The sequence below is a fragment of the Coregonus lavaretus genome (genome assembly GCF_964263955.1).
Source record: "Coregonus lavaretus genome assembly, chromosome: 1".
In the NCBI taxonomy this organism is placed as follows: Eukaryota; Metazoa; Chordata; class Actinopteri; order Salmoniformes; family Salmonidae; genus Coregonus; species Coregonus lavaretus.
The window spans coordinates 91,987,951-92,012,631 of NC_139988.1; the positions used below are offsets into that span (position 1 = coordinate 91,987,951).

Consider the following 24,681-nt stretch of genomic DNA (forward strand, 5'->3'; position numbering starts at 1 on the left):
CTAGACTAGGGAGAACAGAGAGATATAACACAGAGTATATAACACCTGCTAGACTAGGGAGAACAGAGAGATATTACAGAGTATATAACACCTGCTAGACTAGGGAGAACAGAGTATATAACACATAGTATATAACACCTGCTAGACTAGGGAGAACAGAGAGATATAACACAGAGTATATAACACCTGCTAGACTAGGGAGAACAGAGAGATATAACACAGAGTATATAACACCTGCTAGACTAGGGAGAACAGAGTATATAACACATAGTATATAACACCTGCTAGACTAGGGAGAACAGAGAGATTTAACACAGAGTATATAACACCTGCTAGACTAGGGAGAACAGAGAGATATAACACCTGCTAGACTAGGGAGAACATAGTATATTACACAGAGTATATAACACCTGCTAGACTAGGGAGAACAGAGTATATAACACCTGCTAGACTAGGGAGAACAGAGTATATAACACAGAGTATATAACACCTGCTAGACTAGGGAGAACAGAGAGATATTACAGAGTATATTACACCTGCTAGACTAGGGAGAACAGAGAGATATAACAGAGTATATAACACCTGCTAGACTAGGGAGAACAGAGTATATAACACCTGCTAGACTAGGGAGAACAGAGAGATATTACAGAGTATATAACACCTGCTAGACTAGGGAGAACAGAGTATATAACACAGAGTATATAACACCTGCTAGACTAGGGAGAACAGAGTATATAACACAGAGTATATAACACCTGCTAGACTAGGGAGAACAGAGTATATAACACAGAGTATATAACACCTGCTAGACTAGGGAGAACAGAGTATATAAACACAGAGTATATAACACCTGCTAGACTAGGGAGAACAGAGAGATATAACACAGAGTATATAACACCTGCTAGACTAGGGAGAACAGAGAGATATAACACATATAGTATATAACACCTGCTAGGACTAGGGAGAAACAGAGTATATAAACACAGAGTATATAACACCTGCTAGACTAGGGAGAACAGAGTATATAACACCTGCTAGACTAGGGAGAACAGAGTATATAACACAGAGTATATAACACCTGCTAGACTAGGGAGAACAGAGAGATTTAACACAGGAGTATATAAACACCTGCTAGGACTAGGGAGAACAGAGAGATATAACACAGAGTATATAACACCTGCTAGACTAGGGAGAACAGAGAGATATAACACCTGCTAGACTAGGGAGAACATAGTATATTACACAGAGTATATAACACCTGCTAGACTAGGGAGAACAGAGTATATAACACCTGCTAGACTAGGGAGAACAGAGTATATAACACAGAGTATATAACACCTGCTAGACTAGGGAGAACAGAGTATATAACACCTGCTAGACTAGGGAGAACAGAGTATATAACACCTGCTAGACTAGGGAGAACAGAGTATATAACACCTGCTAGACTAGGGAGAACAGAGAGATATTACAGAGTATATAACACCTGCTAGACTAGGGAGAACAGAGTATATAACACATAGTATATAACACCTGCTAGACTAGGGAGAACAGAGTATATAACACAGAGTATATAACACCTGCTAGACTAGGGAGAACAGAGTATATAACACAGAGTATATAACACCTGCTAGACTAGGGAGAACAGAGTATATTACACAGAGTATATAACACCTGCTAGACTAGGGAGAACAGAGAGATATAACACAGAGTATATAACACCTGCTAGACTAGGGAGAACAGAGTATATAACACCTGCTAGACTAGGGAGAACAGAATATATAACACCTGCTAGACTAGGGAGAACAGAGTATATAACACCAGCTAGACTAGGGAGAACAGAGTATATTACACCAGCTAGACTAGGGAGAACAGAGTATATAACACCTGCTAGACTAGGGAGAACAGAGTATATAACACAGAGTATATAACACCTGCTAGACTAGGGAGAACAGAGTATATAACACCTGCTAGACTAGGGAGAACAGAGTATATAACACAGAGTATATAACACCTGCTAGACTAGGGAGAACAGAGAGATATTACAGAGTATATTACACCTGCTAGACTAGGGAGAACAGAGAGATATAACAGAGTATATAACACCTGCTAGACTAGGGAGGACAGAGTATATAACACCTGCTAGACTAGGGAGAACAGAGTATATAACACAGAGGATATAACACCTGCTAGACTAGGGAGAACAGAGTATATAACACAGAGTATATAACACCTGCTAGACTAGGGAGAACAGAGTATATAACACAGAGTATATAACACCTGCTAGACTAGGGAGAACAGAGAGATATAACACAGAGTATATAACACCTGCTAGACTAGGGAGAACAGAGTATATAACACCTGCTAGACTAGGGAGAACAGAGTATATAACACCTGCTAGACTAGGGAGAACAGAGTATATAACACCTGCTAGACTAGGGAGAACAGAGAGATATTACATAGTATATAACACCTGCTAGACTAGGGAGAACAGAGTATATAACACATAGTATATAACACCTGCTAGACTAGGGAGAACAGAGTATATAACACAGAGTATATAACACCTGCTAGACTAGGGAAAACAGAGTATATAACACAGAGTATATAACACCTGCTAGACTAGGGAGAACAGAGTATATTACACAGAGTATATAACACCTGCTAGACTAGGGAGAACAGAGAGATATTACAGAGTATATAACACCTGCTAGACTAGGGAGAACAGAGAGATATAACACAGAGTATATAACACCTGCTAGACTAGGGAGAACAGAGTATATAACACCTGCTAGACTAGGGAGAACAGAATATATAACACCTGCTAGACTAGGGAGAACAGAGTATATAACACCAGCTAGACTAGGGAGAACAGAGTATATTACACCAGCTAGACTAGGGAGAACATAGTATATAACACCTGCTAGACTAGGGAGAACAGAGTATATAACACAGAGTATATAACACCTGCTAGACTAGGGAGAACAGAGAGATATTACAGAGTATATAACACCTGCTAGACTAGGGAGAACAGAGAGATATAACAGAGTATATAACACCTGCTAGACTAGGGAGAACAGAGTATATAACACAGAGTATATAACACCTGCTAGACTAGGGAGAACAGAGAGATATTACAGAGTATATAACACCTGCTAGACTAGGGAGAACAGAGTATATAACACAGAGTATATAACACCTGCTAGACTAGGGAGAACAGAGAGATATAACACAGATTATATAACACCTGCTAGACTAGGGAGAACAGGGAGATATTACAGAGTATATAACACCTGCTAGACTAGGGAGAACAGAGAGATATTACAGAGTATATAACACCTGCTAGACTAGGGAGAACAGAGTATATAACACAGAGTATATAACACCTGCTAGACTAGGGAGAACAGAGAGATATTACAGAGTATATAACACCTGCTAGACTAGGGAGAACAGAGTATATAACACAGAGTATATAACACCTGCTAGACTAGGGAGAACAGAGAGATATAACACAGAGTATATAACACCTGCTAGACTAGGGAGAACAGGGAGATATTACAGAGTATATAACACCTGCTAGACTAGGGAGAACAGAGAGATATAACACAGAGTATATAACACCTGCTAGACTAGGGAGAACAGAGAGATATTACAGAGTATATAACACCTGCTAGACTAGGGAGAACAGAGTATATAACACATAGTATATAACACCTGCTAGACTAGGGAGAACAGAGAGATATAACACAGAGTATATAACACCTGCTAGACTAGGGAGAACAGAGAGATATAACACAGAGTATATAACACCTGCTAGACTAGGGAGAACAGAGTATATAACACATAGTATATAACACCTGCTAGACTAGGGAGAACAGAGAGATTTAACACAGAGTATATAACACCTGCTAGACTAGGGAGAACAGAGAGATATAACACCTGCTAGACTAGGGAGAACATAGTATATTACACAGAGTATATAACACCTGCTAGACTAGGGAGAACAGAGTATATAACACCTGCTAGACTAGGGAGAACAGAGTATATAACACAGAGTATATAACACCTGCTAGACTAGGGAGAACAGAGAGATATTACAGAGTATATTACACCTGCTAGACTAGGGAGAACAGAGAGATATAACAGAGTATATAACACCTGCTAGACTAGGGAGAACAGAGTATATAACACCTGCTAGACTAGGGAGAACAGAGAGATATTACAGAGTATATAACACCTGCTAGACTAGGGAGAACAGAGTATATAACACAGAGTATATAACACCTGCTAGACTAGGGAGAACAGAGTATATAACACAGAGTATATAACACCTGCTAGACTAGGGAGAACAGAGTATATAACACAGAGTATATAACACCTGCTAGACTAGGGAGAACAGAGTATATAACACAGAGTATATAACACCTGCTAGACTAGGGAGAACAGAGAGATATAACACAGAGTATATAACACCTGCTAGACTAGGGAGAACAGAGAGATATAACACATAGTATATAACACCTGCTAGACTAGGGAGAACAGAGTATATAACACAGAGTATATAACACCTGCTAGACTAGGGAGAACAGAGTATATAACACCTGCTAGACTAGGGAGAACAGAGTATATAACACAGAGTATATAACACCTGCTAGACTAGGGAGAACAGAGAGATTTAACACAGAGTATATAACACCTGCTAGACTAGGGAGAACAGAGAGATATAACACAGAGTATATAACACCTGCTAGACTAGGGAGAACAGAGAGATATAACACCTGCTAGACTAGGGAGAACATAGTATATTACACAGAGTATATAACACCTGCTAGACTAGGGAGAACAGAGTATATAACACCTGCTAGACTAGGGAGAACAGAGTATATAACACAGAGTATATAACACCTGCTAGACTAGGGAGAACAGAGTATATAACACCTGCTAGACTAGGGAGAACAGAGTATATAACACCTGCTAGACTAGGGAGAACAGAGTATATAACACCTGCTAGACTAGGGAGAACAGAGAGATATTACAGAGTATATAACACCTGCTAGACTAGGGAGAACAGAGTATATAACACATAGTATATAACACCTGCTAGACTAGGGAGAACAGAGTATATAACACAGAGTATATAACACCTGCTAGACTAGGGAGAACAGAGTATATAACACAGAGTATATAACACCTGCTAGACTAGGGAGAACAGAGTATATTACACAGAGTATATAACACCTGCTAGACTAGGGAGAACAGAGAGATATAACACAGAGTATATAACACCTGCTAGACTAGGGAGAACAGAGTATATAACACCTGCTAGACTAGGGAGAACAGAATATATAACACCTGCTAGACTAGGGAGAACAGAGTATATAACACCAGCTAGACTAGGGAGAACAGAGTATATTACACCAGCTAGACTAGGGAGAACAGAGTATATAACACCTGCTAGACTAGGGAGAACAGAGTATATAACACAGAGTATATAACACCTGCTAGACTAGGGAGAACAGAGTATATAACACCTGCTAGACTAGGGAGAACAGAGTATATAACACAGAGTATATAACACCTGCTAGACTAGGGAGAACAGAGAGATATTACAGAGTATATTACACCTGCTAGACTAGGGAGAACAGAGAGATATAACAGAGTATATAACACCTGCTAGACTAGGGAGAACAGAGTATATAACACCTGCTAGACTAGGGAGAACAGAGAGATATTACAGAGTATATAACACCTGCTAGACTAGGGAGAACAGAGTATATAACACAGAGTATATAACACCTGCTAGACTAGGGAGAACAGAGTATATAACACAGAGTATATAACACCTGCTAGACTAGGGAGAACAGAGTATATAACACAGAGTATATAACACCTGCTAGACTAGGGAGAACAGAGTATATAACACAGAGTATATAACACCTGCTAGACTAGGGAGAACAGAGAGATATAACACAGAGTATATAACACCTGCTAGACTAGGGAGAACAGAGAGATATAACACATAGTATATAACACCTGCTAGACTAGGGAGAACAGAGTATATAACACAGAGTATATAACACCTGCTAGACTAGGGAGAACAGAGTATATAACACCTGCTAGACTAGGGAGAACAGAGTATATAACACAGAGTATATAACACCTGCTAGACTAGGGAGAACAGAGAGATTTAACACAGAGTATATAACACCTGCTAGACTAGGGAGAACAGAGAGATATAACACAGAGTATATAACACCTGCTAGACTAGGGAGAACAGAGAGATATAACACCTGCTAGACTAGGGAGAACATAGTATATTACACAGAGTATATAACACCTGCTAGACTAGGGAGAACAGAGTATATAACACCTGCTAGACTAGGGAGAACAGAGTATATAACACAGAGTATATAACACCTGCTAGACTAGGGAGAACAGAGTATATAACACCTGCTAGACTAGGGAGAACAGAGTATATAACACCTGCTAGACTAGGGAGAACAGAGTATATAACACCTGCTAGACTAGGGAGAACAGAGAGATATTACAGAGTATATAACACCTGCTAGACTAGGGAGAACAGAGTATATAACACATAGTATATAACACCTGCTAGACTAGGGAGAACAGAGTATATAACACAGAGTATATAACACCTGCTAGACTAGGGAGAACAGAGTATATAACACAGAGTATATAACACCTGCTAGACTAGGGAGAACAGAGAGATATAACACAGAGTATATAACACCTGCTAGACTAGGGAGAACAGAGTATATAACACCTGCTAGACTAGGGAGAACAGAATATATAACACCTGCTAGACTAGGGAGAACAGAGTATATAACACCAGCTAGACTAGGGAGAACAGAGTATATTACACCAGCTAGACTAGGGAGAACAGAGTATATAACACCTGCTAGACTAGGGAGAACAGAGTATATAACACAGAGTATATAACACCTGCTAGACTAGGGAGAACAGAGAGATATTACAGAGTATATAACACCTGCTAGACTAGGGAGAACAGAGAGATATAACAGAGTATATAACACCTGCTAGACTAGGGAGAACAGAGTATATAACACAGAGTATATAACACCTGCTAGACTAGGGAGAACAGAGAGATATTACAGAGTATATAACACCTGCTAGACTAGGGAGAACAGAGTATATAATACAGAGTATATAACACCTGCTAGACTAGGGAGAACAGAGAGATATAACACAGAGTATATAACACCTGCTAGACTAGGGAGAACAGGGAGATATTACAGAGTATATAACACCTGCTAGACTAGGGAGAACAGAGAGATATTACAGAGTATATAACACCTGCTAGACTAGGGAGAACAGAGTATATAACACAGAGTATATAACACCTGCTAGACTAGGGAGAACAGAGAGATATTACAGAGTATATAACACCTGCTAGACTAGGGAGAACAGAGTATATAACACAGAGTATATAACACCTGCTAGACTAGGGAGAACAGAGAGATATAACACAGAGTATATAACACCTGCTAGACTAGGGAGAACAGAGAGATATAACACAGAGTATATAACACCTGCTAGACTAGGGAGAACAGAGAGATATTACAGAGTATATAACACCTGCTAGACTAGGGAGAACAGAGTATATAACACAGAGTATATAACACCTGCTAGACTAGGGAGAACAGAGAGATATAACACAGAGTATATAACACCTGCTAGACTAGGGAGAACAGAGAGATATAACACAGAGTATATAACACCTGCTAGACTAGGGAGAACAGAGAGATATAACACAGAGTATATAACACCTGCTAGACTAGGGAGAACAGAGTATATAACACAGAGTATATAACACCTGCTAGACTAGGGAGAACAGAGAGATTTAACACAGAGTATATAACACCTGCTAGACTAGGGAGAACAGAGAGATATAACACAGAGTATATAACACCTGCTAGACTAGGGAGAACAGAGAGATATAACACCTGCTAGACTAGGGAGAACATAGTATATTACACAGAGTATATAACACCTGCTAGACTAGGGAGAACAGAGTATATAACACCTGCTAGACTAGGGAGAACAGAGTATATAACACAGAGTATATAACACCTGCTAGACTAGGGAGAACAGAGAGATATTACAGAGTATATTACACCTGCTAGACTAGGGAGAACAGAGAGATATAACAGAGTATATAACACCTGCTAGACTAGGGAGAACAGAGTATATAACACCTGCTAGACTAGGGAGAACAGAGAGATATTACAGAGTATATAACACCTGCTAGACTAGGGAGAACAGAGTATATAACACAGAGTATATAACACCTGCTAGACTAGGGAGAACAGAGTATATAACACAGAGTATATAACACCTGCTAGACTAGGGAGAACAGAGTATATAACACAGAGTATATAACACCTGCTAGACTAGGGAGAACAGAGTATATAACACAGAGTATATAACACCTGCTAGACTAGGGAGAACAGAGAGATATAACACAGAGTATATAACACCTGCTAGACTAGGGAGAACAGAGTATATAACACAGAGTATATAACACCTGCTAGACTAGGGAGAACAGAGAGATATAACACAGAGTATATAACACCTGCTAGACTAGGGAGAACAGAGAGATATAACACATAGTATATAACACCTGCTAGACTAGGGAGAACAGAGTATATAACACAGAGTATATAACACCTGCTAGACTAGGGAGAACAGAGTATATAACACCTGCTAGACTAGGGAGAACAGAGTATATAACACAGAGTATATAACACCTGCTAGACTAGGGAGAACAGAGTATATAACACAGAGTATATAACACCTGCTAGACTAGGGAGAACAGAGAGATATAACACAGAGTATATAACACCTGCTAGACTAGGGAGAACAGAGAGATAAAACACAGAGTATTAAACGTCAAAGTAAACGTACAAATCATTTCAAATTCCTGATATTAGGCAAACTAGACTGCCCAATTGTCTTGTTTTCTATTTATTTATGGAAAGCCAGGGGCACACTCCAACACTCAGACATCATTTACAAACGAAGCATGTGTGTTTAGTGAGTCCACCAGATCAGAGGCTATAGGGATGACCAGGGATGTTCTCTTGATAAGTGTGTGAATTGGACCATTATCCTGTCCTGCTAAGCATTCACAATGTAACGAGTACTTTTGGGTGAAAGGGAAAATGTATGGAGAAAAAAGTACTTTTTGGGGGGGGGGGGGGGGGGATTTTCTTTATTAATGTAGTAGTGAAGTAAAAGTTGTCAAAAAATATAAATAGTAAAGTAAAGTACAAATACCCCCCAAAAAAACGATTTAAGTAGTACTTTAAAGTATTTTTACTTAAGTACTTTACACCAGTGCACCGCACAAACACACAGACAGGCATTATCTTTGCCTCTTCAGAAAGTTGCAGGAAGTTCAATACATTTAGTTGATTCCCTACTAAGTTCAATACATTTAGTTGATTCCCTACTAAGTTCAATACATTTAGTTGATTCCCTACTAAGTTCAATACATTTAGTTGATTCCCTACTAAGTTCAATACATTTAGTTGATTCCCTACTAAGTTCAATACATTTAGTTGATTCCCTACTAAGTTCAATACATTTAGTTGATTCCCTACTAAGTTCAATACATTTAGTTGATTCCCTACTAAGTTCAATACATTTAGTTGATTCCCTACTAAGTTAAATACATTTAGTTGATTCCCTACTAAGTTCAATACATTTAGTTGATTCCCTACTAAGTTAAATACATTTAGTTGATTCCCTACTAAGTTCAATACATTTAGTTGATTCAAGTTCAATACATGTTATTATATTGTTGAATTCAGTGTTAATGTCTGGATTCCGTGATTCCGTCGGTGTTCTCTGTATTACAGATTTGCTAGGGTCCTAGGTTTGGACCAAGGGAAATGGGTCCCTACCTTTCCCTTGGAGTGTGGTAACCCTAGAGGTTTGGACCAAGGGAAATGGGTCCCTACCTTTCCCTTGGAGTGTGGTAACCCTAGAGGTTTGGACCAAGGGGAATGGGTCCCTACCTTGCCCTTGGAGTGTGGTAACCCTAGAGGTTTGGACCAAGGGGAATGGGTCCCTACCTTGCCCTTGGAGTGTGGTAACCCTAGAGGTTTGGACCAAGGGGAATGGGTCCCTACCTTGCCCTTGGAGTGTGGTAACCCTAGAGGTTTGGACCAAGGGGAATGGGTCCCTACCTTGCCCTTGGAGTGTGGTAACCCTAGAGGTTTGGACCAAGGGGAATGGGTCCCTACCTTGCCCTTGGAGTGTGGTAACCCTAGAGGTTTGGACCAAGGGGAATGGGTCCCTACCTTGCCCTTGGAGTGTGGTAACCCTAGAGGTTTGGACCAAGGGGAATGGGTCCCTACCTTGCCCTTGGAGTGTGGTAACCCTAGAGGTTTGGACCAAGGGGAATGGGTCCCTACCTTGCCCTTGGAGTGTGGTAACCCTAGAGGTTTGGACCAAGGGGAATGGGTCCCTACCTTGCCCTTGGAGTGTGGTAACCCTAGAGGTTTGGACCAAGGGGAATGGGTCCCTACCTTTCCCTTGGAGTGAGGTAACCCTAGAGGACATTGGTGCACGCCCCCCAGCAGGGCAGCCATGGCGAAGCTGTAGCCGCTCACGGCCTCCGGAGAGCTCTTCAGGTTGTTGATGCGCTCCGCACAGCGCTCCAGCAGTGGAGTCAACTGATAGGGCAGCGCCACGGCAACGCAGCGTAAACACCAGGCCGCCGCCAGACGGGCAGCCATGCTGGGGTGGAGCAGCACCGAGGAGACAGTCTCCAGGAGACCTGAGGAGACAGGGGCAGGGTTAGTGTGTGTATGTGTTACTTGTGAGGAACCCTATACCTGTATACTTGTTAGGAACCCTATAACTGTATACTTGTTAGGAACCCTATAACTGTATACTTGTTAGGAACCCTATAACTCTATACTTGTGAGGAACCCTATAACTGTATACTTGTTAGGAACCCTATACCTGTATACTTGTTAGGAACCCTATAATTGTATACTTGTTAGGAACCCTATACCTGTATACTTGTTAGGAACCCTATAATTGTATACTTGTTAGGAACCCTATAATTGTATACTTGTTAGGAACCCTATACCTGTATACTTGTTAGGAACCCTATAATTGTATACTTGTTAGGAACCCTATAACTGTATACTTGTTAGGAACCCTATAACTGTATACTTGTTAGGAACCCTATAACTGTATACTTGTTAGGAACCCTATACCTGTATACTTGTTAGGAACCCTATAACTGTATACTTGTTAGGAACCCTATAACTGTATACTTGTTAGGAACCCTATAACTGTATACTTGTTAGGAACCCTATAACTGTATACTTGTTAGGAACCCTATACCTGTATACTTGTTAGGAACCCTATACCTGTATACTTGTTAGGAACCCTATACCTGTATACTTGTTAGGAACCCTATACCTGTATACTTGTTAGGAACCCTATACCTGTATACTTGTTAGGAACCCTATAACTGTATACTTGTTAGGAACCCTATAACTGTATACTTGTTAGGAACCCTATAACTGTATACTTGTTAGGAACCCTATAACTGTATACTTGTTAGGAACCCTATACCTGTATACTTGTTAGGAACCCTATACCTGTATACTTGTTAGGAACCCTATAACTGTATACTTGTTAGGAACCCTATAACTGTATACTTGTTAGGAACCCTATAACTGTATACTTGTTAGGAACCCTATAACTGTATACTTGTTAGGAACCCTATAACTGTATACTTGTTAGGAACCCTATACCTGTATACTTGTTAGGAACCCTATAACTGTATACTTGTTAGGAACCCTATAACTGTATACTTGTTAGGAACCCTATAACTGTATACTTGTTAGGAACCCTATACCTGTATACTTGTTAGGAACCCTATACCTGTATACTTGTTAGGAACCCTATACCTGTATACTTGTTAGGAACCCTATAACTGTATACTTGTTAGGAACCCTATAACTGTATACTTGTTAGGAACCCTATACCTGTATACTTGTGAGGAACCCTATAACTGTATACTTGTTAGGAACCCTATAACTGTATACTTGTTAGGAACCCTATAACTGTATACTTGTTAGGAACCCTATACCTGTATACTTGTTAGGAACCCTATAACTGTATACTTGTTAGGAACCCTATACCTGTATACTTGTTAGGAACCCTATAACTGTATACTTGTTAGGAACCCTATAACTGTATACTTGTTAGGAACCCTATAACTGTATACTTGTGAGGAACCCTATAACTGTATACTTGTTAGGAACCCTATACCTGTATACTTGTTAGGAACCCTATAACTGTATACTTGTTAGGAACCCTATAACTGTATACTTGTGAGGAACCCTATAACTGTATACTTGTGAGGAACCCTATACCTGTATACTTGTTAGGAACCCTATAACTGTATACTTGTTAGGAACCCTATAACTGTATACTTGTGAGGAACCCTATAACTGTATACTTGTGAGGAACCCTATAACTGTATACTTGTGAGGACCCCACATTACACTATCAAAGTGTACGAGGACCTTTTGGGCTGGTCCTGGGCTGGTCCTGGGTGTGTTTGTCTGCATCGTGCATTGTGTGTGATTGTGTGTGTGTGTGATTGTGTGTGTGAGATTGTGTGTGTGTGTTCGTGTCTGCATTGTGCATTGTGTGTGATTGTGTGATTGTACGTGATTGTGTGTGATTGTGTGAGATTGTGTGTGATTGTGTGTGATTGTGTGTGATTGTGTGTGATTGTGTGTGATTGTGTGTGACTGTGTGTGATTGTGTGTGATTGTGTGTGATTGTGTGAGATTGTGTGTGATTGTGTGTGTGTGTGTGTGTGTGTTCTTGTCTGCATGGTGCATGGTGTGTGTAATGGTGTGTCTGCATGGTGCATGGTGTGTCTGCATGGTGCATGGTGTGTCTGCATGGTGCATGGTGTGTGTAATGGTGTGTCTGCATGGTGCATGGTGTGTGTAATGTCCTACCAACAGAGGGCTCCTGTATGAGCGGTGAGGATGTGGCACTGAGACTCTGCACCAGGCTGCCCAGCTCTTTGAGGGCACAGACCATAACATGTTGACTGGCTGACACATCCGCTGCTCCTGCCTTGTTCTCTCCACTGGTATCATTCACTACTGCCTCTGGAGAGGGGGGGGGGGGGAGGAGGAGGAGAAGAGAGGGGAGGAGGAGAGAGGAGGAGGTGAGGGAAGGAGAAGGAGAGAGGAAGAGAGGGGAGGAGGAGAGAGGAGAGGGAAGGAGGTGAGGGAAGGAGGAGGAGAGAGGAAGAGAGGAGAGGAGGAGAGAGGAGAGGGAAGGAGGAGGAGAGAGGAGAGGGAAGGAGGAGGAGAGAGGAAGAGAGGGGCCAAAGTAGTTTTTGTCAAGATGCCCCATTGTATTATTGTATTATTGTTTAATAAACCTCAAGGAATCGCTAGCTAACAGTTAACAGGAATCTCTAGCTAACAGTTAACAGGGAATCTCTAGCTAACAGTTAACAGGAATCTCTAGCTAACAGTTAACAGGGATATTGTAATAATTGTATTTTTATCATGCATTAACAGTACTGAATATCAGCATTAAGACAGACAGCAGAGGTCTGAGGATTCATCATCATCAAGACCTTTAATGAACCCACATTCATCAAACATGGCTGGGAGTTTGGATAGGGCATCTGCCATTGTCTCTCCGCTAGCCAAAGATGTGCAAGACATCTGGAATAATGAAATGTCTCGAATAGATCGTTTCCTCCTTTCACTTGACTTGAGTCTCATTAGAGATGGTTCCTAATGATGAATGAAAACCCTCAGAGCACAGTAGGAAGCGATTATGTTTTCTATGATATAGTTAGTTTGGTAGAGAAGTAGAGTAGAGTTCTTCATAAGGGATACAGACGGTCGATACAGACGGTCGATACAGACGGTCGATACAGACGGTCGATACAGACGGTCGATACAGACGGTCGATACAGACGGTCGATACAGACGGTCGATACAGACGGTCGATACAGACGGTCGATACAGACGGTCGATACAGGAGGTTTCAGAGGGAATCACAGAGTAAGAATCTGGAGAAGTTATTTTGTAAAAAGAAAAAGTGATTGTGACGATGGGACGGAGTAATTCGCACACCAAATGATAAAAATATGTCAAATAATGTTTGACAAAATGTGTGATTTTTTAAAAAGCTCCTCAGGGGGATAACAGGCTTGCTTCTGCTGAGTGTGTGAGTTAATTGGTTAATTGGTAACGTTTTTCAGCTCTATAAGAAGACAATGTGATATCTTTCTACGGGTTAGTAGGGTATAGTTAAATACACTATGGGGAGTGTGCAATGGTAACTGATAGGGTTGCACAATTTCAGCAACTTTCCCATAATTCCCTGGTTTTCCAGAAATCCTGGTTGGAAGATTGCTTGAACTACGAGTGAATAAGAAGGAAATACGGAATCCTCCAACCAGGATTTCTGGAAAACCAGGGAATTATGGGAAAGTTACCCTATCTACTGTACATTAATGCCAGACTCAGTCCCAAATAAAATGTATATTTATTTCTGGTTTAAAATATCTTGAAATGTATAGATGAAAGATGAATTTGCCATTTGGATAACTTCAAAGTGATACCATTTTTTATTTTTAATAAATTATAAGTACAGCGGCTTTGTTTATAAATTGCAGGTCAGATTTCTCCAGGGAAATATGACGCATAGCCCTATTGACAATAACTTCTATGTGCTCCTCTGATCCATCCACGACTACAGCAACACATCAACACATATCTAACTACAGCCCTCTCAATGCAAAATGAGACTCATCAATGAGAGTTGATACAGTATATACACAGTTGATTTAGCTGACAAATGCATGTGCCTAAATGACTACCGACCCGTAGCCCTCACGTCTGTAGACCTGAAGTGCTTTGAAAGGATGGTCATGGCTCACATCAACACCATCATCCCAGAAACCCTAGACCCACTCCAATACGCATACCGCCCCAACAGATCCACAGATGACACAATCTCAATCGCACTCCACACTGCCCTTTCCCACCTGGACAAGAGGAACACCTATGTGAGAATGCTATTCATTGACTACAGCTCAGCGTTCAACACCATAGTGCCCACAAAGCTCATCACTAAGCTAAGGACCCTGGGACTAAACACCTCCCTCTGCAACTGGATCCTGGACTTCCTGACGGGCCGCCCCCAGGTGGTAAGGGTAGGTAACAACACATCTGCCACACTGATCCTCAACACGGGGGCCCCTCCTGTACTCCCTGTTCACCCACGACTGTGTGGCCAAGCACGACTCCAACACCATCATTAAGTTTGCTGGCGACAACAGTGGTAGGCCTGATCACCAAAAATTATGAGACAGCCTACAGGGAGAAGGTCAGAGACAACCTCTCCCTCAACGTGAGCAAGACAAAAGAGATGATCGTGGACTACGGAAAAGGAGGGCCGAACACGGACCCATTAACATCAACAGGGCTGTAGTGGAACGGGTCGAGAGTTTCAAGTTCCTTGGTGTCCACATCACCAACAAACTATCATGGTCCAAACACACCAAGAAAGTTGTGAAGAGGGCACGACAGCGCCTTTTCCTGCTAAGGAGACTGAAAAGATTTGGCATGGGTCCTCAGATCCTCAAAAGGTTATACAGCTGCACCATCGAGAGCATCCTGACTGGTTGCATCACCACCTGGTATGGCAACTGCTTGGCCTCTGACCGCAAGGCACTACAGAGGGTAGTGCGGAAGGCCCAGTACATCACTGGGGCCGAGCTTTCCTGCTATCCAGGACCTCTATATACCAGGCTGTGTCTGAGGAAGGCCAAAAAAATTGTCAAAGACTCCAGTCACCCAAGTCATAGACTGTTCTCTCTGCTACCACACGGCAAGCGGTACCGGAGCGCCAAGTCTAGGTCCAAAAGGCTCTTTAACAGCTTCTACCAACAAGCCATAAGACTGCTGAACAATTAATCAAATGGCCACCCAGACTATTTACATTACATTATCTTTGCATAGTCACTTTACCCCTACCTACATGTACAAACTACCTTGACTAACCTGTACCCCCGCACATTGACTCGGTACCGGTACCCCCTGTATATAGCCTCGTTAATGTTATTTTAGTGTGTAACTTTTTTTTTTAAATATATTTTATTTAGTAAATATTTTCTTAACTCTTATTTTTCTTAAAAACTGCATTGTTGGCTAAGGGCATGTGACAAATACAATTTCATTTGTAACAACGGTTAATAATATTGGCTCCTGGCTGTCAGTCTGTCTGTGGGTCTGCCTGTGTGTGTGACAGCTGACAGGAGCACAGATTTGAAAACACTGCTGGGTCCGTCGATACAAAGTTGCTTTGATGTTGCTAGCTTGAGCTTCTGAATGAAATCTGGAATTGTGGGTGATTTTCATTCAGCAATGGATTGAGAATATTTTTATTAGTGCAACACTTGCTAGTTGGACCATACTTCAGTCAGCACGAACAGTGCCAGCAGCATGCTGGACACTATGGATAATAACCACGAAAGCCAGCTCTTTCTACTGGTAAGTGAAGCTAGCTTATTTAGCTGGCTAGCAAACAAATAGATCCACACCTGCATTGCTTGAACATGTGCATAGCCTACCGGTGGTGGGATTAGCCTACAGCCAAATAAACGTTTATGCACTTGCAAACTTTGCTGGAGTTGCTAGCTGGCTAAATGTTTTCCTCTTGGATGTGGAGTTTACCATTGCAACCTTTTGACGGTGAATTTATTCAACCCTATAGTTGGTAAGGGCTGACTTTTCCAGGCAAGTGTTTGCACTGCAAGAGATGAAGCGGATAACGGCGCTACCGTTGCACCGCAGTAGGCGGCCTTTACTGCTGTCACGTTCATATCGGACTCCACTTGTAAACTGTAATGTTTATACAGTAGAGGAACCTGCATGCTTGTTGTAGGCTACAAGCAAACGAGAACACCAGCTGTCTGGTACTGAATGATGGAAGGCTGGCCCAGCTGTCTGGTACTGACTGATGGAAGGGCGGCCCAGCTGTCTGGTACTGAATGATGGAAGGGTGGCTGGCCCAGCTGTCTGGTACTGAATGATGGAAGGGTGGCTGGCCCAGCTGTCTACTGAATGATGGAAGGGTAAACCAGCTGTCTGGTACTGAATGATGGAAGGGTGGCTGGCCCAGCTGTCTGGTACTGAATGATGGAAGGGTGGCCCAGCTGTCTGGTACTGAATGATGGAAGGGTGGCTGGCCCAGCTGTCTGGTACTGACTGATGGAAGGCTGGCCCAGCAGCCGCTTGAAAACACTCAGAAAACGTTATGACATCTAGCCTGGGTTTGTTTACATTATGTCTGGCCTGGGTTCGTTTACATGATGTCTGACCTGGGTTTGTTTACATTAGGACTGGCCTGGGTTTGTTCACATGATGTCTGGCCTGGGTTTGTTTACGTTATGTCTGGCCTGGGTTTGTTTACATTAGGTCTGGCCTGGGTTTGTTTACATGATGTCTGGCCTGGGTTTGTTTACATGATGTCTGGCCTGGGTTTGTTTACATGATGTCTGGCCTGGGTTTGTTTACATTAGGTCTGGCCTGGGTTTGTTTACATTATGTCTGGCCTGGGTTTGTTTACATTATGTCTGGCCTGGGTTTGTTTACATGATGTCTGGCTTGGGTTTGTTTACATTAGGTCTGGCCTGGGTTTGTTTACATGATGTCTGGCCTGGGTTTGTTTACATGATGTCTGGCCTGGGTTTGTTTACATTAGGTCTGGCCTGGGTTTGTTTACATTATGTCTGGCCTGGGTTTGTTTACATTATGTCTGGCCTGGGTTTGTTTACATGATGTCTAGCCTGGGTTTGTTTACATGATGTCTGGCCTGGGTTTGTTTACATGATGTCTGGCCTGGGTTTGTTTACATGATGTCTGGCCTGGGTTTGTTTACATGATGTCTGGCCTGGGTTTGTTTTGTCGCTCCGACAGTTTGATATTTCATAACATAAATGAGACTTATGGAGTCTGGCATTAATGGATCTAATATCTGTATAGCAGTAGGATGTTAAGTCTCATTCTGGAGAAACCTACGAAGCATCCAAAATGGCACCCTATTCCCTATTATAGTGTACTACCTTTGACCAGGACCCATAGGGCTCCAGTCAAAAGTAGTGCTCTATATAGAAGATTAGGTGCCATTTGGGACGCATCGGCCCTAGAACGGCTGGTGTGGAGGCTAGTATGATGTAAGAAAAGGTCAATACCAGCAGAACTGTGCCTCCGAGCAGAGGTAAGAGCTGAGAGGAGAAAAATAACAGGTGAGAGGGTGAGAGAGAGAACAGGTGAAAGAGGAGAGAGAGAGAGAGAGAGAGCGAGAGAGACAGAGAGAGAGAGAGAGAGACAGAGACAGAGACAGAGACAGAGACAGAGACAGAGACAGAGACAGAGAGAGAGAGAGAGAGAGAGAGAGAGAGAGACAGAGACAGAGACAGAGAGAGAGACAGAGAGAGAGAGAGAGACAGAGAGAGAGAACAGGTGAAAGAGAGGAGAGAGAGAGGAGAGAGAGAGAGAGAGAGAGAGAGAACAGGTGAAAGAGGAGAGAGCGAGAGAGAGAAAGAGAAGAGGAGAGAGAGAACAGGTGAAAGAGAAGAGAGAGAGAGAGAGAGAGAGAGAGAACAGGTGAAAGAGGAGAGAGAGAGAGAGAGAGAGAGAGAGAGAGAGAGAGAGAGAGAACAGGTGAAAGAGGAGAGAGAGAGAGAGAGACAGAGACAGAGACAGAGACAGAGACAGAGACAGAGACAGAGACAGAGACAGAGACAGAGACAGAGACAGACAGACAGACAGACAGACAGACAGACAGACAGACAGACAGGCAGACAGACAGACAGAGAGAGACAGACAGACAGACAGACAGAGAGAGAGAGAGAGAGAAAGAGAAGAGAAGAGAAGAGAAGAGGAGAGAGAGAACAGGTGAAAGAGAAGAGAGAGAGAGAGAGAGAACAGGTGAAAGAGGAGAGAGAGAGAGAGAGCAAACAGATGAAAGAGGAGAGAGAGAAAGAGAAGAGAAGAGAAGAGAGAGAGAGAACAGGTGAAAGAGAAGAGAGAGAGAGAGAGAGAGAGAACAGGTGAAAGAGGAGAGAGAGAGAGAGAGAGAGAGAGAGAGAGAGAGAGAGAGAGAGCAAACAGATGAAAGAGGAGAGAGAGAAAGAGAAGAGAAGAGAAGAGAGAGAGAGAACAGGTGAAAGAGCTAGACCAGTGGAGTCGGAGGATGAGCAGAGCAGAACAGAGCAGGTGAAAAGCCCACGCAACACAAGCACACCCACTCCAAAATGAGAGATGAAAAAAAGACTTGTGTGTTGGCCAACCCCAACTTCCACTTAGTCATGCATCCATGTCGTTGATGTCAAAGGGAGATTCGACCTAAGTTGAAGTTGGGGTTTTAAAATACCATGATAAAACAAGAAAGACAAAGACTAAAGTAAATCATGAGAAATGATGATCAAATTAAACAAATTATAAATGATTAAGTATATCTTAAAATTATGAGAAATAAAAATGCAATAACAATAATAATAATTGAGTGGATGTGTACTTACTCTGTAAAGCTCTGAACCGTGATATTTCCCCCCCATCTATCTCCTTACCCACAGCCCTCATCTGTTTACTGATAGCCTGGCAGATGTCTTTCCCTGCAGCGATCTGGGCCTTCTCCCCGAGCAGCCCACCCAGGGTGGACCGCAGCATGAACGACACACAGCGACGGGAGTACACCTGTTAACACACACACGTGGAGAGAACACCTGTTAACACACACACACACACACACCTGGAGAGTACACCTGATAACACACACACACACACACACACACACACACACACCTGGAGAGAACACCTGTTAACACACACACACACCTGGAGAGAACACCTGTTAACACACACACACACACATGGAGAGAACACCTGTTAACACTAACACACACACACACATGGAGAGTACACCTGTTAACACACACACACACACCTGGAGAGAACACCTGATAACACACACACACACACACCTGGAGAGAACACCTGTTAACACACACACACACACACACACACACCTGGAGAGAACACCTGTTAACACACACACACACACACCTGGAGAGAACACCTGATAACACACACACACACACACACACACCTGGAGAGAACACCTGATAACACACACACACACCTGGAGAGAACACCTGATAACACACACACACACACACACCTGGAGAGAACACCTGTTAACACACACACACACACACACACACATGGAGAGAACACCTGTTAACACACACACACACACACACACCTGGAGAGTACACCTGTTAACACACACACACACACACACACACCTGGAGAGAACACCTGTTAACACACACACACACATGGAGAGAACACCTGTTAACACACACACACACACACACACACACACCTGGAGAGAACACCTGATAACACACACACACACACACCTGGAGAGAACACCTGTTAACACACACACACACACACCTGGAGAGAACACCTGATAACACACACACACACACACCTGGAGAGAACACCTGTTAACACACACACACACACACCTGGAGAGAACACCTGAAACCAATCAATCCATTTTGTCATCAGTTGTCACAAAGTGCTTTACAGTAACCACACGTTAGCTTGGACTGCATGTAGGGTCTAGGATGCTATCATTTAGCAGCTAGCACCTCTATAAGAATGACAGGCAGGAATCATTAGCTAACTTTTGTTGACACAATGCTAACTTCCTTAGCCTTGGCTAGCTTAACTATTGTTGACAGAATTCTAACTTCTTTAGCCTTGTCTAGCATAAGAATTGTTGACAAAATACCTTAACACGGAGTGACGTTTTACTGTGGTCACGTGGGTCGTTCTGGGGTACGTGTCACACCCTGGCTCTGGGGACTCTAGTATGTTGAGCCAGGGTGTGAGTTTTCATTTGTTTTTTGTTCTAGTTTTCTAGTTCTATGTTGGCCAGTGTGGTTCTCAATCAGAGGCAACGTGTATCAGCTGTTGCTTGTTGTCTCTGATTGGGAACCATACTTAAGCAGCCAGTTTTCCCACAGTGTTTGTGGGATCTTGTTCCAGTGTGGTTTGTGTTAGACCGAGGACGTCACGTTATCGTTTGTTGTTTTTTTGTTCGTGTTATCATTATTTAATAAAATATGTTCACCTTCCACGCTGCGCCTTGGTCCTCTGTACCCGACGTACGTGACAGAAGATCCCACCAACACTGGACCAAGCAGCGTGTCCAGGAGCCAGCGCCAGAGGTATCGCTAAAGGACATCAACCTCGACTGGGCCTGGCCCACGGGGAGGAGAGACCCCCAGAAATGTTTTAGGAGGGGGGCTCACGCCGTGGACAACGGGGCAGCAGGAGGCCGCTATAGAGCGGTCCAGCGGGTTTGCAGAGGAGGCCGCCAGGTTAAGGGGGCCACTGGTCACAGAGGAGAGGGAAAGTGTAGAGGCACGGCGAGAGGTACTGGGGTGTGTTACCAGTCCGGTCCGGCCCGTTCCTGATCCCTGCGTAGGGCCAGTGGTGTGTGTCCCCAGTACGGTCCGGCCTGTTCCTGTTCCTCGCATCGAGCGTGTGGTGTGCGTCGTCAGCCCGGCCCGGCCTGTTCCTGCTCCACGCACCAAGTCAGTGGTGCGCTTCGTCAGCCCGGTCCGGCCCGCTCCTGCTCCCCGCACCAAGCCAGTGGTGTGCGTCGTCAGTCCGGCCCGGCCTGTTCCTGCTCCACGCACCAAGTCAGTGGTGCGCGTCGTCAGCCCGGCTCGGCCCGTTCCTGCTCCCCGCACCAAGTCAGTGGTGCGCTTCGTCAGCCCGGCTCGGCCCGTTCCTGCTCCCCGCACCAAGTCAGTGGTGCGCGTCGTCAGCCCGGTCCGGCCCGCTCCTGCTCCCCGCACCAAGTCAGGGGTGCGTTTCGTCAGCCCGGCTCGGCCCGTTCCTGCTCCCCACACCAAGCCAGTGGTGTGCGTCGTCAGTTCGGCACAGCCCGTGCCTGTTCCACCGGTGCCTGGTTCGGCACGGGTCAGCTGCTTCACGCCGGAGCTAGAGCAATCCGCTCCACCGGTGTTCAGTCCAGCTCCGGTCAGCAGGGCCAGACCGGACCAGGGGTACTTTGGGGGATTAGAGAGGGAGTGGGAGTCATGCCCGGAGCCGGATCCGCCGCCAAGGCGGAGTGCCCACCCGGTCCCTCCCCTGTGGTGTTTGGTTGGCGTGGCCGGAGTCCGCGCCTTTGGGGGGGGGGTACTGTCACACCCTGGCTCTGGGGACTCTAGTATGTTGAGCCAGGGTGTGAGTTTTCATTTGTTTTTTGTTCTAGTTTTCTAGTTCTATGTTGGCCAGTGTGGTTCTCAATCAGAGGCAACGTGTATCAGCTGACGTGGTAGGCAGTAAGAGTGGCGCAGTGGTCTAAGGCGCTGCATCGCAGTGCTAGCTGTGCCACTAGAGATCCTGGTTCGAATCCAGGCTCTGTCGTAGCCGGCCGCGACCAGGAGACCCATGGGGCGGCGCACAATTGGTCCAGAGTCGTCCAGTGTAGGGGAGGGAATGGCCGGCAGGGAGATAGTTCAGTTGGTAGGGCATGGCGTTTGCAACGCCAGGGTTGTGGGTTCGATTGCCACGGGGGGCCAGTATGAAAAATAAAATAATGTATGCACTCACTAACTGTAAGTCGCTCTGGATAAGAGCGTCTGCTAAACGACTCAAATGTAAATGTTCATTATCATATACCTTTTTGTTAACACTCATTAAGAAAGACTGGTAGCATAGTTGAAGTAACATTTCAGTATAATGGAGTTGACTGGTGACTACAAGGTCGTTTCCATCCAATCATTTCATGCGGATGAATCACCTGACGCGTCACAACCAGGCTGATGGAAACAAATGCCGGAACAATTTTATGAATGCCAACATACAACTTGTTCGTTCGACATGGTGGGATCTTTTCGTGTTGGTAAAATTAATTGTGCGAGAACTGGTGGTTGAAATGCCTTTATGCGCAAATATTGATATAATAACCATCATATTGAAGTATACTTGGAGTCACGCGATGACATGTTGTGTGGTCCTCCCACTAGGACTGGGGAAACCATGCAGTTTATCAGGCTACAGATGAAATAAGTTATGATGAACTTCACAGGGTGGTGAAAGGGCACGGTGATGAGCTTGATGCTCCTTTCCAATAAATATCAAGGGTCTTATTCTGGTGACATGATGATCGATGCTCGACTGCCGTTTGACAAATACAAATATTCTCTCTCTTATCCATAATAATCTCATCATGTAGATAGTCTACCCGCACTGTATCTGCCAGCTGTTGGCTAGAGTGCACGTGTCAAGACCAGAGGAGGCATAGTCGCTATATAACGCAAAAACTATTCTGACAAAACCATCAGTAGAGTTGAAAATGTGATGGAAACCCATTTAACTTGTGTTTCTCATTAGGTACATGAGAAATTAACAGTAAAATGAATTTTTAATGTGCACTACGTCATCACACAGCCTTTTATCTGCAAAAAGTCAGTTTGATGGAAACACACCTCTGGGAGGAAAATGCATATTGTTTTATGCAGATTTTAGAATATTTACATTATAACCTGTCGCAAAATTGGATAAAAACCTAGCCTATGACATTAATATATATCATTCACGACATTTGGACGGAGCTATATTACAGTTATAATACCCCAAAAAGTAAACTGTGTGTTGTTATTGCTTGAATTATTCATTTACATTTACATTTGAGTCATTTAGCAGACACTCTTATCCAGAGCGACTTACATGAGCAATTAGGGTTAAGTGCCTTGCTTAAGGGCACATCGACAGATTTTTCACCTAGTTGGCTCGGGGATTAGAACCAGCGACCTTTCGGTTACTGGCACAACGCTCTTACCCACTAAGCTACCTGCCGCCCTATTCCTTAGCCTAACTGCTTTCAATGGGGAAATATTGGCCTGTACCCCACTTCCGTGATTTTCGTTGAAAGCTCCCATAGCATGGCTAGCATAAGTATTGCTGACACAATGCTAACTTCCCTAGCATGGACAGCATAACTATTGCTGACACAATGCTAACTTTCCTAGCATAACTATTGCTGACACAATGCTAACTTTCCTAGCATAACTATTGCTGACACAATGCTAACTTCCCTAGCATGGCTAGCATAACTATTGCTGACACAATGCTAACTTCCCTAGCATGGCTAGCATAACTATTGCTGACACAATGCTAACTTCCCTAGCATGGACAGCATAACTATTGCTGACACAATGCTAACTTCCCTAGCATGGACAGCATAACGCTACTCACCGCCTCCACGTGTGTCTGGGTGGCCCGTGGGTGGCTGACCAGGTCCAGAACATGAGACAGGAAGGTGGCAAAGTTCCGCTCCAGCCACTGGCCGCCCAGCGTGGTCACGAATACAACATACGCCTATTGAAGGAGAGAAGGAGCGTTACATTATTACATTATCACCGTATTATGAATGGTTATAACACCATTATCACCGTATTATGAATGGTTATAACACCATCATCACCTATTATGAATGGTTATAACACCATTATCACCTATTTTGAATGGT

At 43.5% G+C, this 24,681-nt stretch overlaps 1 protein-coding gene across 1 annotated transcript in view; it reads right to left on the reverse strand.

The window, feature by feature from the left end:
• LOC311132856 (HEAT repeat-containing protein 5B-like) overlaps positions 1-24,681 on the reverse strand; it is a 97,202-nt gene that overhangs the window by 62,680 nt on the left and 9,841 nt on the right. The window contains 4 exon segments of the mRNA XM_084166211.1: positions 10,572-10,822; positions 13,041-13,196; positions 19,691-19,817; positions 24,408-24,530. Coding sequence (XP_084022337.1) covers positions 10,572-10,822; positions 13,041-13,196; positions 19,691-19,817; positions 24,408-24,530 — 657 coding nt within the window.